This window comes from Lotus japonicus, chromosome 4, assembly GCF_012489685.1.
Source record: "Lotus japonicus ecotype B-129 chromosome 4, LjGifu_v1.2".
Lineage (NCBI taxonomy): Eukaryota > Viridiplantae > Streptophyta > Magnoliopsida > Fabales > Fabaceae > Lotus > Lotus japonicus.
In genome coordinates this window covers 11,503,246-11,518,705 of record NC_080044.1, presented here as the reverse complement: position 1 = coordinate 11,518,705, position 15,460 = coordinate 11,503,246, and the positions used below count along the sequence as shown (strand labels likewise).

Sequence of the window (15,460 nt, the reverse complement as noted above, 5' to 3'; positions counted from 1 at the left end):
ATTGTGTGAATGACAAGTTTATATGATTCAGAATTTTGTGGTTCAAACTTCTGCTAAGAAAAGTAGAGTCACAAAGTATAAATACAAGATTACTTTAATGGGCATCTCTAAAGTTAAAGAGACTACAAGTGACACAATTTATGGAGCAAAATATGATAATGTACCACTTCCTAAAATTCAGACAACTGCTAATGACTAATACTTTTTTTGAAAGTGAAAATGTATTGAAATAAAGATGAGGAGATATACATGATATTCACCCTCCTCAAAGGGGATCCAAAAAGCAAAACCAGCCTAAAAATACCCTCTAGGATTCTGCAGACCTAACCAAAACCTAGCCAAACGGTTAAAATAATCTAGCAAAACGGGTTTTGCTAATGAATAATACTTGCTAGGTTACTTCTCATACAACAGCAATTGCATGCTCCACATTGTAGTTTATTATTAATCTTTATCTTTTTTTATGTTAGATGTTAATGGGCATTTAGTTGAAAAAATGTGGATTAATAGAAAGTGAAAAGGATGGGAAGACAAATATGCATATAAATGTTGCGCTACACTATTCGGCGTGAGTCTTTTTCATACATTGATTGATTATATTAAATTTTTTAGACTCCCCTAAATCATTAGGTTTATTTTGTTAAAATAAGAATGAAAATTGCAGAGGCAATCAACTGGTGTGTACACTTTGAGGCTTATACGCAGACCAGATGGTGGTGTACTTAAGCCAAGAAAATAACGAAGAAATGTTAGTTGTGATAGTTCATCCGTGTAAGACCAAAAACTTGCGATATTGATGATGGAGTTCGAGGTTGGGTACACAGTTGAAAGGAACCATGTTTGGTGGAAGCATATTAGGAATTGAGCGTTAAGTAGCTTAAGTGTAAGTTCTGAAGACCTTGCAACTGAGATTAATTCAAGGTGAAATGATGAAAATACCAAGTGCACAAATTATTTTGGGATTTAGTTAGTCAAGGGCACCAATTTATTCTAGGTAAGTTCTTCTTTTCTATCTGAGATTCATATACATACTCCATAGTAAAGTTATTTGGATATCTAAGTAAAAACCTTTTCCTGGCTTAAAAAAACGCAAAACAAATCCGCCAGAACTCCAAGATGCATAAACTTCCAAGAACATCCACTAAACTCATCGGCTTCAGGCATGACAACACCGGTGTGAAGCAGATTCAACAATTTTTATATTTAAAATGAATTGTATTCTTATAATTCATGATTCTTCTTTTTAGTAAATCTATAAAAATAACTAAGAATATGAAAAAATACACATTATAAACAAAAATGAATATCTCTATGTATTTCATAGGTCACAATACTAGGACTTGAATTAAAACTTTCCGAGTCAAAACCTATTTATATTTTCCATTTTTTAATGTTTTTGTGCTCAATGAACAATTATTCTATATGAAAACTACTGTTACCTCCACACAGAAAAATGAAAATTACCTTCTTTTTGGGTAAGACGTCTTTCTTTGAAGGATTCGAGTCGAGAACATTCATATCATTATGAGGTTATCTCTCTTAGGGGAAAGTTACTTTCATTCTACATGAAACAAAAAATAAAAATCTATATGAAAATTACCTAAATTCACATTACCTAAATTCACATCAAATTTGCCTAGCTTAAAACTCTTATGTATTTTCATTTTTTCTCTTTTTTTTTTACTCCATTTTATTTCTTAGATTTCTTTTTATATGTTTATTGATTAACATAAATAAGGATGAAAAATACATATAAATATATATATATATATAATAGTTTCTTTTCTCCAAAGACAAAAACCAACACATTTATCATGAAAAAGTATTTACAAATTAATATGTTCTTATATCTAAAATTAAACTATATCCTTTATTAATTTGTAAATTATCTTTGGCCATTGTTAAAAGTACTACACACCCTCTTATTAATACCAACCACCCTAATGTGTAGCGGTAGAAAATGTAACACACTTTAAAGTGTGATACACATTGGGGATGAAAATGATAGATGTGGGTGATATTAATATCAATGTCCATTATCTTTTAATACATATAACAATAATAACACATATTTTAAAATTTTACGCCATAAAAAAATGAATATCCCCGCACGGGTAAAAAATACTAGTTTAACATATAAAGGGTAGATACTAGATATACAATATTAAACTTATTACTATTTTATTAAGGGTCAAAATGAAATAATAATTAAAAGGACGAAATTATCCTTAACAAAAAAACAAAAACCATTGAATTGCCGTGGGAGCGAGTGCAGGGGAGAAAAGTTGGTTACAGACTCACAGGTGGGAGAAAAGGGGTTACAACTTATTGCTGCGCTATTATGCCAATTCGCTCCCCAAAATTGGCAAATCCTCATTTCTCGCCAGCAGAGACAGATACTACGAAAAGAAAAGAAAAAAAGAAAGAGCGAGATTGCGAAACACAACGTAGTTTGCAGAAGAAATAAAAACCTCACTGTTTGATGATGCTGCTGCAGAAGCATTCAATTTTGATTATTGTGGTTGATTGAAAGAAAGCTTAATCCTTATGGTGCTTTGTGGTTGTTCATTCTGTTTCAATTTGAGAGATCGAATACAGCCATGGATTCGCGATTACGATAGGCTTCAATCATTCGCTGTAATCCTCATTTACATTCAGGTATGTATGTATCTATCTATTCATTCAATTCATTCATTGACACCGCACGCGCATTCACGATTTCATGTTAATGTATTGAATTCTGAAAATGCTAGATTGGATGCGCGTTGATTGGATCGCTTGGAGCATTGTACAATGGTGTATCGCTCATAAATGTTGCAATCGCGTTGTTCGCTTTGGTTGCCATTGAGAGTAGCAGTCAGAGCCTTGGCCGCACCTATGCTTTCCTTCTCTTCTGCGCCATTTTGCTCGATATTTCTTGGTTCATTCTCTTCACTCACGAAATTTGGTGCGTACTGTAATTTATTTTTGATTAACCATGGTAGAGTGTAGACTATATAGTTGAGACCAAGAACCAATGAATACTGTTTTTCATTAACCTAACAGCCCTAATAATTAGAACCCTAATAGATAGATACCTATAAACTTATGAGGTAATTTTTCGTTTATTATGAACCGTATGCTTATATCAGTTGCAAAGCTCCTATAAATTAGAAGCTAATCCAAACTGGGACTAGAGAGAAGAAGAGTGAGTTCTTGGATATTTTTCATTTCATTTGATAGCTATGTATGTATATCTCAGCATTGCAATTGTGGCATCAAGTTGGACTGAGTGTGGCATTTCCCATTAGTGTATCAATCGTGTGGCTTCAGGTTGCAGAGAGAAAATTACCCGAGAGTGGGCAGGATGGGATGTGAATTACTCAAACTGACATACTTGAGGCCACTGAAACTTATGCCCCACGGAGATGTCTCTTTCCTGCCGCTGACCTTTGTGTCTTGTTAGAGCAGACTAATTGCCCTTGTAACATGTTTTTGGCAGATCTTTGCGTCCGAGTTATGTCTTTCTAGAGGGTTTTCTTTACCTCCATTGACATTCTTTTCCAAACAATCCCTCATCCAGCTTCTATCAGGTGCCAACATATTTTTGGGCTTCTACTTCTCTCAATACCTGAATGACCAAAAAGAACTGAATTTGGAAACACTTGCACTGTGAGACTCATTTCATTTGTCCTTTTTCCAATTCCTAACAAAACAGTGAAATTTCTCTCTAAGAAAACTCATTTTCTAAGTGAACTTCCCGCTAAGATTAAGTCATTCTTGTACATGCAATAGGTTTCGTACTAATGACATGTTGCATCTGGCAGACCAAACAGGGCTTTATCTCTGGAAGTGTGTTACATAGGATTTGCTCCTATTAGATTCAGAGTGGAAGCCATTGAAATGGATTAGGGGCTCTTGATGCCACATTTAGATTTAAGAGAATCAGAGAGAAAGTGAGTGAGAGATTGTGATCACAAACTGAGATTCTCGAGTACTGTAGCAATTATAAGACTGGGGGAAAATATATACAAGGAATCCAAGCAATAGCTAGAGTTTATTACAGTTGGTTAAAACTAGATGTAGTAGATAATACCAACAGTGGCCGCTATTACAGTGTGTGCAGTGAGTACAATGAGGCAATGAGCAATTAGTCTATGACAATGAGTGCAGTTGGTATACTGAGTGTATGCTGCAATATTCCTTACAGCTGTTGTCAGTTGTGACCAACGTCCTTTAGTGGTCAATATCCTTCAATCATTGTTTTCCAAGTATCCTTTGGTAATCATCATTACTGGCATTTTTCAGTCATCATTTCCACCTTTGCACTCCGGTTACATTACTGTCATCTTTTTTTGAAATTCATTATCACTCTACTCTGCTTCTTCCCTGGCCTGTTCAAAGTTTTTCTCTAAATTTGATGTTGTTCTGTTTTGCACGTTTCATAACTCATTTTTCTTTGGTTCTGTTCTTATTTTAGACATTAATTTTATTTCTTTCAACTTGGTAATGTCCTTCTGTAGTCAGAGAACATGGACCTACTTTCAAACTTGAATGCATGTACTTTCTATTGTGGTAATATGGTTATTTTGCTCATATATGTTATTTAAACACGTTTTGGTCTTTCAATTTAAGTTTTCCATTTTAGGTAGGATCTGAGTATCCCTGATACAATGTTGTGTTTTATATGTGCGTCTGTATGTGTTTGAATCTAAGTTTTCCATTTTAGTTTGGAACTTACAACCTGTGTTACAATCTTTCATGTTACATGCCTTAACTTCCCCCTTTTTAATCCTAGATATGGTCTTTTTCTTGAGAATTTCATTAAATATTCAGAAATAAGAATCTTTATCCTCTGATTCCCCTCTTTCAATCCCTATGAACTTTAGTTTCAACATCTTACAGTGGTATCGTCCTACGTGACTTAGCTCTGTTCATTGCTAGAATTCCCTGAAATCCAGAACTTCTTGACAACCTTTTCTTAATCTCAGTTATTCTTTGAGGAACTAGTATCTTTATTTCTCAAAATAGGAAAATCCTCCCTTTATTACAGAGACAATAGCAGAAACTTCAAGGGTCTGCCAAGCCTCCCAAGTCCCAAAGACACCCCTCCCTTTCAACAACATGCCTTACTCACAAACCCACTAGCTAACTAGCAAACTATTATTCTGTTGACTAACTTATTAAATAACAATTCTATTAACTGACTGTAGCTATCAATACTCCCCCCCCTAAACATTCATCTTGTCCTCAAGGGGAAGGATTGAGTACAAGCACAGAAACTGAACAATGCTTCCAAAGGTTCATAATGGGGACAATCACAGCCTCCTCCTGGATCACATTGCTGAAAGCATAAAGATCCAGTCATTGGCATGTAAGAATGCCCTCTCAGTTGAAACATCCCGTGTGTTGCCAGAAGATCTATTGTCCTTTGATCTTAAATACCATCACCAGGTTGAATTTGGCCCAATAAGTCCATAAGGTAATTCCTTTGCACTTATCCAACTCTCTCAGTTTGTTTGGGCTCAGCCCATTTGCTCAGCAAGTGGCTGGAGAGTATATCCGCTACACTCTGGCACAGCGTCTATGCCTGGGCGCTTTCATGCCAAAACATGGTCTTTGATCTTGATGTTTTTCCTTTGGTTATAGGGGTCTCCTTGGCCGCTGCACACTAAGTCTTCTCGGTCCACATATCTGTGCCCCTGTCTGTTTGACCACCACCATACCCGCACCATAGTACGGAAGTTCAGGCGGAAGGAAGCTTGGTCTTCATGTCCGCGAAACTTGCCTTGTACTGCTGGTCCCAGAACATTTTTTCTGGATCTCTTTCTCGTTGAGACTTCTGTACTCCACCCTCTAATTTTTCCTTCAAAATCCTCCATTCTTGATTTATGCGGTATTTCTTAGTTGTAGTTTATAATTTGACAAAGTATTTCTCCCATTTCTTCCTTTTTTGCACTTGTCTCTAGCCTCGAAATAACAAGTTTGGATCAAATTCTGGCTGGAATTTCTTGAGCAAAGCTTTCACGAACTCCCGCCATTTTGCATGTGGATCGCTTCCTTTCCACCTAAGCCACCAAGTGTAAGTCTCTCGCAGCTTCTGCTTCCCAAGTTAGTTTCTCCTCCTTAGATATACTCATGGTATCAAATTTCCTTTCCACATTGATAGGCCACCTATATGCATTCCCTCCTTCAAATTGGTATCTCCATACGCTTTGTACTCCATCTTGCAGTTATTTTTCTAATTTCTTCAAGAATGTCAAGGATGTCCTTCTTCCACCTTTCCAAACCTTGAACAACTTCTGACTTCTTCATGATTCACTGCCCACAGTTCTAAGATTGAAACTCTGATACCAGTTGATAGGAACTTGTATCTTTATTTCTCAAAATCGGGAAAATCCTCCCTTGTATAATAGCAGGACTTCGAGGGTGTACCAAGCCTCCCAATGCCTAAAGGCCCTATACATTCTCAAATGATTAGACACGTCTCCCTCCCAACCATCTTTCTACTTATAGGCAACATGCCTTACTCCTAACCCACTAAATAACTTCAATTCTGTTAACTAACTAATTCTTTTAAATGACTGTATCTATCATTCACTTCTTTCAACTGGTTCTGCATTTGATGACGGTCAAAACTATACTTTTTCCTTCTTTTTGCTATTGTGCATTGTTCCTCATTGTGGTGACATATCACTGCGACAGTGACTTTTTGACTCAATGATGATTATACCAGCCTTAGATTTAATGCCAGATTTAATTTCTAATTTCATTGGGTCTCCTATGTTTTCTTTTCTTTTTTTCTTGTTTGAAGCTTTCTGATGTTGTTCTTGAACTTGGAGAGGTTTTAGTCCTTATGAAGTATAATTGCGCTAGGAACAGCCATTGAAGATGAAGGAAACTGATTGTATTGAATTTACTAAATGAATTTCCAGGTTATATGAGAGAACCTGGTTCCCACTTCCCAATTACACATGATCCCAGACAAGAAGTTCCTCTCTAAGTCTCATTATTTATAGCGTTCCTCTTTAACCCTCTAGCTAACTTCCTAACTAACTAACTCACTAACTAACCAAGGAATACACGTCAAACTTCTTGCTAGAAAATTTCTGTTGGGAGAATTTCCAGCAAAGTGACTTCTTGCTTGTTCATGCGATATTAAAACAGACTCTTTCAGTTGATCATCATCTCAGCCATCTTGCTAAATTATCTTACTTGCAATGCACATCTCTCCGGTATCTGCTACTTCCTTGAGTTGTTTTTCCTGCTATATTTTGTAGAGCCCACTGTATGATTTTGTTATTTTTTGTTTTTAATTATTATTTGTAACAAGCTTGTAGTGTAGTTAACTTGAACTAGAGGGGTAATGTTAGAATATCTTGACTCTATGTTTGGATGATTCAATTCAAAATTTTGAAGAATTTAAAATAATAAGAAATTAAATTGATGCTTTTCCGTTGCTGTCTTGCTGAAATTTATAAAATATGTTGTCTGGATGGAATTATAAGGAAAGGAAAGGAAAAATTAATTGGGTTCTGTGAGAAGTAAAACATGATTATTTTCAAAATTCCTTGTAAGGTGTTAAAATTTTAAATCCCTTGTTTTTTAGGTCAAGAAATTACCCTAATAAAATACTCACTATTTTAAAAGTTCTTTCTTTAAATATCCAAACAATTTATTTTGCATCAAATCATTTAAAATCCTCTCAATAAATACATTTTCTCATTTAAATCCACAAACCAAATAAACACTGAGTATTTTGTAGTATGTTAGCTTGTTTCATAATATATCTTAAATCCACAAACCAAATAAATTAGTCATCTAATTGAGGAACATATCTTTGGATTTAATTCCTGATTTCATTATATTTCTCGACAGGCATGTTATTTATTAGTGGGTCTAATCTTGTGTTTATATGCTACAGTAGCACGTTATTACTATAATTACGACCATTGAGATAGTATTTTGTATCACATCTCATTACACACCATAGTACTCTAATAAGATATCATTTAAAGTCTTCATTCTTTCTTTTCCCAATCTCAACACTAATTTCAAAAACACGCATCTTAAATTAGTATATCCAGATCTGTAACAAAAAAAAAATTAGTATATCCAGATCAAGTATTATTAATTATCATATGAAGTTACTGCTGTGCGCAGTGAACAGAGTATATAATACAAATTTATATGACCCAATTTTCTATGATTCTATGAATTGAAAAAAACGACTATGATTGTGTTCTTCATTCATATCTGATGAAAAGCGTTGTGTTTGCAGGAATATCTCTGAGGCGAGTTATGCAGCATTTTTCATATTTTCAGTGAAACTTACTCTGGCAATGCAAATTGTTGGTTTTATAGTGAGGCTATTTTCCTCATTGTTATGGATTCAAATATACAGGCTGGGTGCTTCCTATGTAGACACAGCTTCTCGAGTAGCTGATTTTGACTTACGGAATAGTTTTTTGAGTCCTGTGGCCCCTCCTGTAGTTAGACAATGCTCTAATTCCAATGAGATACTCGGAGGCTCTATATATGATCCAGCATATTACTCATCTCTGTTTGAGGATGGTCAAGAAAACAAATATACATCTGGGGTAGGCTAAATTTTTCACTGAACCATATACTTATGTTTGCTTCAATATTTATCAATTGTTATTGGTTAGACACTTTGCTTTGCTATTTATCTACACTAGTACCTGTGCACTGGCATTTTATTAAGTTTTCACACTGGAAGGGTTTGATATCTGTTGGAATTTTCATTTCCTTTGAGGAACCTTAATTAGACAGAAGACTTTAGATTTAATATTTATTATCATATTCTTATATATTACCATTCTGATAGGAAATGAGATAACTATAGAATAGATTAAGAACATGGAAAAAAAAAACAGGTCTGATTACAGTTTATTTGCAGAAACCAAAATACTGAAAAAGAAGGAAACTGTATCAGAGAAGAGTGACTTCGCTGCCCAGTGGCTACATCCAATCCAATCCCATAGAACCTGAAAGATGGCCTATTCGACCCAGCCCCCAATTTGCTTCATATTCACTTCCTTTGCATAATCCCCAACACCCCAACCGAAGTATCCGTAAACACTTTCAGGCATATCGCCGCAACATGGCCCCCATTTGCTTCATTTTCCCCACTCGGCCCCCATTTGCTTCATATTTATGTTCCTTTGTATGTTCCCTAACATCTCAACCACCAATCCCCTCACAACAGCTGTCCATTCTGTTAGATCCCTGCACTTCCTTCCTAAAATAATTCTTTTTCCTATTATTGGAATATCCTAAGCCTCAACTCATTTAGCAAATAGTTTCACCAAATTGGTAGCCATTTTAGGGACTGCCCAATATTCAGAATATTTAGCAATGCTATCCATTTGAGGACCCCGAGAAAATCATCATAGGCAATGGACAAGGTTTATCCATCTCTTGACAAGGTTCCACATGGTTTAAGTCTCCCATTATCCCCTCGATTAGCTTAATTCTCAAATACCAGCTGCATGTTCCCTAAATAACTAAGAATTTGCTTAGTGTAAGTCAATTTGCTAAAGCTAATAATGTAAAATACACCCAACCTTATCTGTTGTTAAGTCATAAATCCCTAACCTTAGGACTTAGTTGGAGTTAGTTCCAGTCAATTTTGCAGTTAGTGTGGTTAGCTGTTAGTGAATCGTTGTCACCATTTAGAGCATATATAATCTTGTACTGGACAATCATTGATCCGAGCATTCATTTTTAGTTTCTCAAATACTGTGTTTAGAATTCTCTGTTCTCTTTGAGTGCACTTTATGCCCCTTCCCTTCTTTTCTTTCTTTTGTATGTATACTTTGATTGGAGATGCAAGTTTTGTGGGCCCATCATATTTTTCTCTTTGGATAATCCTAATTATGCTTTATCTTTCTCATTTTATTTGGTTTTTTTCTGTAGATGTGTAATAATGACATTACCCAGAATGAGTCAACATCAGCCTCTAATGGTTCTCAGAAGTCATCCAAGTGCAAATCTTTCCAGGCGGTGGATGTAAGTATCTGATTGATATATGCCTTTTTGTTGATGATATGCTCTTTTGTAGACTAATAACTTTTTGCAACATGATAACTTCATTATATTGTATTTACCCTGATTTCATGTATGCAAGCACCTAGAATTTACAACAGTTCACATATATGGCAGTACTGCATAAGATGTTTTTTTGTCACACAAATTCTGTTTCAAGTAAATTAGGTCATTGCCCGTATATTTTTCACTTTTGTTTCTTACTTCAAAGAAAGGAGTTGATGCTATGTGTCTACTGACATCTTGACCCCCATATCAAAACTTGGTTGATATTTAAATTTCTTATTATGAATATGATCTAGTTATCTTTCAAATTCTATGGATTTTGTATTTATATTTTAGACAGTCACTATATGCTCTGATCCTTTGCAGGAAGAGATTGTATAAATCAAGATCGAACTTGTTCAAAATTAGAGCTCAAAAAGCATTATTCCTACTCCTTTATCGGGGTATGAGTTTCTCTTTCATTATTCATCAGCCTGTATGGGAGGGTCTTGTATCATATGCATTTCTTCGCAAATTTCTCATGGTAAATGTCGGAAAGAGAGGTGCCTGATTGGTGAATTCTATGGTAAAAATGGTATCCAAAGTTTTAACTCAAAGCAGTACCTGAATATGCCTGAGTTGAGCTAAGGAAGCCATTCTAGTTACGTGTCAAAAGATTCGAGTTTCCCATTACTGACCGATCTGCATATGGTTAAGCAATTTTGCACGCTGCATTCTAGCTTTGCGTGCTGCATCTAGGTGGAAAAGATGTCTGGAATGTAATATTTTGTTCTGGGTTTTCTTGTTTAGCTTTGCTTCTTTTTTTTCCAGTGATTGATTAGAAAGGCAGTTAGTGAATTTGTAGATTTTTTTTAAAACAGTAAATCTGTAGTTACAAGGTAAAGCAGGCAAAATATATTTATTCCATTTATTTCCTTCTCGAAACAGTTCATATATAAAGATATAAATAGAAAAAGTTACTTTTTATATATACAGAAATAAAAGAAAAAATAGAAAAAGTTAAGTAGTGGATGGAGCAGATATAAGAAGATGATGAAGATCGTGGGAGGAGAAGATGAAGATGATAGATTTTTGGGTTTTGAATTTTTTTTCTTCAGAAATTGTTAAGTAGTGAACGGAAAACCAATTTTGCAAACGAAGGTATTTGTTAAGGGGTGTTATGCAATTGATTTTTGTGGAGGACCGTAATCGTGAAAGGGTGTATGTGGGGGACCAAATGTGCAATCAAGCCAAACCTATTTTATTTCTTACATCTTTCTTTTAACTCTGCTTCTCTTTCTCTTCTAAACCGAAAAAAGTGTAAATGTCATGGCGGAAATCTCATTGGTAATAAAACTCACTTTGCTTATGAACATAACAAATGACATGCAATTGTTTCTCAAACAGGTAGTGACATCCGTCAAAGATAAAAAAAAAATTGTATGAAATAAAATAAAGAGAAACAAAGGACAGAGCGTCATGGGTAAGCGGGGTAGTTTATAAATTGAACATGAATAATTAATTAAAATATTAGTGAAATGGTTATTTTGCACACTTTACAAAATTTAATTAGCCAAATACATTTTTTTAAAAATTAGAGACTAAACTACACGTAATTCAAATTTTGAGGGACTGTTTTTTCTCTAATTTTTTTGACTTGAGGCATCAATAAGCATCTATTAATAAAAATCAATCAACAATAAAAAAAAATCAATCAAAAGTATCTTATTCCAGTATTTTTTTTTGTTACAAGAGGAAAATTAACATAAGAGAAAAACTAGCTAATTGCATCTAAGTACAGTGATGCAGCAACAAAGGAGGGGGGATCCAAACATTGAAGTGTATCAAATTTCAAATTAATACCTGATAATTAAAATCTGAAAACCATACAAATTTCGACCAAAACAGATAATGGAGCACTCTGTCAACATCAAGATCATAAAAACCATGATAAACATTTTGTGTCCCTTAAACATGAGGTAGAAGTTCAATGCTCACCCATAGGAATGGAGCGCATTTCATAGCTAGTTGTTTACCGCCTAGTGCGAGCACCTGTAGCCAGAGAATTAGTCACTAATGTCGGCGGTGGATACCTACGCTAAAAGAAACATTAAGACTATAAAAAACCAAGACCCCAAGGTCGGGCACTTTTTCGGTTTACCAAAAGGTTCATACATGATAATCATGTCAAATGATAAGAAGGTCGCCATTTACCAAATGATTATTACAATAATAAGGCAAATATTGCAAAAATAGTGATATATGGATAAGGAAAAATCTGGGGACCAGACTAATAAATGCGTTTAAATGACGTTTCGCATCCAATGTAGTCTGGAAAAGGCATGACAAGACTTCTTTCCAACAATCAAAGAGTTTAGCCAAACAAAGCTGAAGAGCTCCTTTAAGGGGAGATCATCATTTCACAGTCAAGATTTTGATGACTGATGCATTACCCACACGATGCAGAACAACAACAGCATCACCATTATTGCACAGACCCTTTGTCTTGGCATGCTGAATTGCGAATTCTATAGCTTCTTCAGTTGTTTCATCACTCGAAGCTCTAGCAGAAGCTGCGCTTAATATCGGAATCAACCCACGGAATATCAGGCTGTGTCTTGCAGGCGCCTCGTCACTGACTGACCAATCAAAAGAATCAGTCTTAATCTCAGGAACAACTACAGAAAGAATTGGTATTCCTGGCCTGTATTTAGCCACTAGTTTTGCAGTGCTCCCTCCTCTAGTTAAAACCAATATAAGAGCAGCTCTAGCCGAGTTGGCGGTTCTAACAGCAGAAGAAGCTAGACTCTCCAATGGGCTCATGGGTACCGGTGAGTGCTCCATTATCCTTTTAAATACATCTCCATAGTCAAGGGTGCTCTCTGCTTCAACACATATTTTAGCCATTGTTCGAACAGCAAGTTCTGGATAAGCTCCAGCAGCTGTTTCACCGCTAAGCATCACACAGTCTGTGCCATCCAGGACTGCATTCGCAACATCAGTAGCTTCAGCCCTGGTTGGGCGAGGAGATTTGATCATTGACTCCAACATCTGGGTTGCTGTAACAACAGGTTTTCCCTGGATATTGCACTTATATATCATCACTTTCTGAGCGAGAAATATCTTCTCTATTGGAATTTCCATTCCAAGGTCACCACGTGCCACCATAAATGCATCAGAATTTGCAAGGATTTCATCAAAATTTGCAACCCCTTCCTGGTTTTCAACCTGCCACATACATTTGAAGTAGCAAATTTCAGAGGAAACTCCAATTTTCGTTGAAGAACATTACAAATTTGTTAAGGATATCCAATCACACCTATCATGTGGAAGTAACAGGAATCTCCAGGATATCATAATTGATTCAAAATTCTCAAACACATTTTGTAACAAGCTCCAAAATCACTTATCTTTTCAGAAGAAAAAAAAAACAACAAACATACCTTTGACATGAGAAGAATGTTCTTAGCATGGCTCCCCAAAAGTTTCCGAACTTCCACTAGATCAGAACCTTTTCGAACAAAAGAAAGAGCAATCATATCAATTTTATTCGGAACTCCCCAGACCATGATATCTTCCTTGTCTTTCTCAGTCAAAGTTGGGAGATCCACTATAACTCCAGGCAGATTAACATTCTTTCGCTCACCAAGAACGGAAGAATTCTCACAGCGGCATTGAACTAACCCCAATTTTTTGTCACATGATAAAACTTTGAATGATATTGTGCCATCTGAGCAGAGTATGACACTCCCAGGCTTTACATCCTCAGCCAACTTTTTGTAGCTCATACAGATCATATTCGTATTTCCCTTTATGCTATAGTCAGTTGAAATGGTTATTTCCTGACCTTGTTTTAGTTGGATAGGCTTGCCGTCCTCGAGAAATCCAGTTCGAATCTCAGGCCCCTACAACAATGAGATAGACATAAAATGAAAGATAGGTAAGAAGGCAGTTTTACAATGGTCTTAAAGCCTATTATTCATCCCACATATCCAAAACAGCGGACAAAATCTTAAGATGGCTTGACAAAGTTGTGAAAGAGGTTGGTCATGACAATGTAGTTAAAGTTGTAATATACATAGCAGCAAATCAAAAAGTTGCTAAAGTGATGTGGATGGAGAAAAGGAAGAAATATATTAAACGCCTTCTGCAGCACACTACATTAATTTATGTCATAAGACTTTGAGAAGGAGATACCCATTCATGAGTTGACAAATTCAAAGGGGAGAATGATCATAACCTACATATATTCAAGGGCTTCTCATATATTTGTTCCAAAAGTTCACGGAAGGGAATGATCGACCAAACATCACTCACTTTGATATATCTTCTGTAACCTTGGTGTGGATTCATGATAATAAGAGAGCTCTAATAAGAATGTTTATGAGCAAAGAATGGAAATCCAACAAGTTTGCAAGTTTTGAAGAGAAAGTTGTTTTGGAAAAGGAATGTGGGAAAATGTTTGAAGGGTGCATATCTTCTAAAGTTCTTTTTATAGTAATAGTTGATTCAATGAGAAACCAGCCATGGGCTTCAACAATCATGAGGTAATGAACCAAGCTCGAGAAATTCAAAGTGCTTTAACGGTATTAGGTAAAGGTAACTAACTATCAAGTATAATTGTACTATCAATTTCAATTAAAGTCGCTAATTATATCATCTCTGAATCTTCGTTTCGGTATAAACATCCGGTATCCAAGTCACCTTCTGGATGCCGTCAGATTCGAGATTTAGTCACAGTTTAGTTAAGGCTCCTATCCTCCCCCAAAGTATATTGTGTGAGGATCAAACCCGAGAGCTCTTCCCACACAGGCAGCCTGCGTTGCCAACTGAGCTACCCTCTTCGATATCTCTGAATCTTTGTTTGAAAAACTAGTTGAATTTATGATATTCTTAAATCTAATTTTAATTATCAGATCGACTCTCATATCATCTTAGCAAGTATATCAAAGAAAACGCAAGATCACAAAAATTAAAAAAAGCAGAAAAGAAAAGAGTTTCATGCCTTAGTGTCGAGCATAACGGCGCAGAGAATACCAGTGTTTTCCATAGCAGCCCTGAGGTTGTCAAGCGTTTCCTGGTGGTATTCATGGGAGCCATGAGAGAAGTTGAATCGAGCGACGTTCATGCCTGCTCGGAGAAGCTTCTCGACCATGGGCACAGACCTCGATGCGGGTCCGAGCGTGCAGACGATCTTCGTCTTGGGCTTCTTCTCTGCTGCCACCGTCGCCGTCGCCGTCGCCATCTCAGATCAGCAACCTAACTCTGATTGGTTTTCGAAAAAGGAAGGAAAGCCACTTGTTCCCGATCAGACAACGCTTGTTTGACCCTTGTTGGCTGCTGGGTTTCCGTGACAGTGGTACTGTCTATTTTTCTTTTCTTTTTATATATTGGATTGGATTCGTCGAATTTATTCCATTTAGATTCT

At 35.9% G+C, this 15,460-nt stretch overlaps 2 protein-coding genes across 2 annotated transcripts; one reads left to right on the top strand and one right to left on the bottom strand.

Annotated features, from left to right (window-relative positions):
• The first annotated feature begins 2,270 nt into the window (after positions 1–2,270).
• Positions 2,271–10,977, top strand: LOC130714934 (uncharacterized). Its single transcript, XM_057564915.1, has 5 exons — positions 2,271–2,658; positions 2,754–2,947; positions 8,261–8,579; positions 9,919–10,011; positions 10,420–10,977. The coding sequence occupies exons 1-5, from the start codon at positions 2,548–2,550 to the stop codon at positions 10,432–10,434; spliced, it is 732 nt and encodes a 243-aa protein (XP_057420898.1). The 5' UTR covers positions 2,271–2,547; the 3' UTR covers positions 10,435–10,977.
• Positions 10,978–12,149: 1,172 nt separating this feature from the next.
• On the bottom strand, positions 12,150–15,407 carry LOC130710733 (pyruvate kinase, cytosolic isozyme). The gene is made up of 3 exons (XM_057560084.1): positions 15,038–15,407; positions 13,476–13,937; positions 12,150–13,260 (listed from the first exon to the last, which is right to left on the bottom strand). Exons 1-3 carry the CDS (start codon positions 15,275–15,277, stop codon positions 12,448–12,450), a joined length of 1,515 nt encoding a protein of 504 aa, XP_057416067.1. The 5' UTR covers positions 15,278–15,407; the 3' UTR covers positions 12,150–12,447.
• Positions 15,408–15,460: the final 53 nt, after the last annotated feature.

Coding starts and splice junctions, on each gene's coding strand:
- LOC130714934 (XM_057564915.1), top strand. CDS start 2,548: ATGGTGCTTTGTGGTTGTTCATTCTGTTTCAATTTGAGAGATCGAATA. Junction 2,948..8,260: donor CTCTTCACTCACGAAATTTG/GTGCGTACTGTA, acceptor TTGTGTTTGCAG/GAATATCTCTGAGGCGAGTT. Junction 8,580..9,918: donor AAAACAAATATACATCTGGG/GTAGGCTAAATT, acceptor TTTTTTCTGTAG/ATGTGTAATAATGACATTAC.
- LOC130710733 (XM_057560084.1), bottom strand. CDS start 15,277: ATGGCGACGGCGACGGCGACGGTGGCAGCAGAGAAGAAGCCCAAGACG. Junction 13,938..15,037: donor CCGTTATGCTCGACACTAAG/GCATGAAACTCT, acceptor TCATTGTTGTAG/GGGCCTGAGATTCGAACTGG. Junction 13,261..13,475: donor ACATTCTTCTCATGTCAAAG/GTATGTTTGTTG, acceptor TGTATGTGGCAG/GTTGAAAACCAGGAAGGGGT.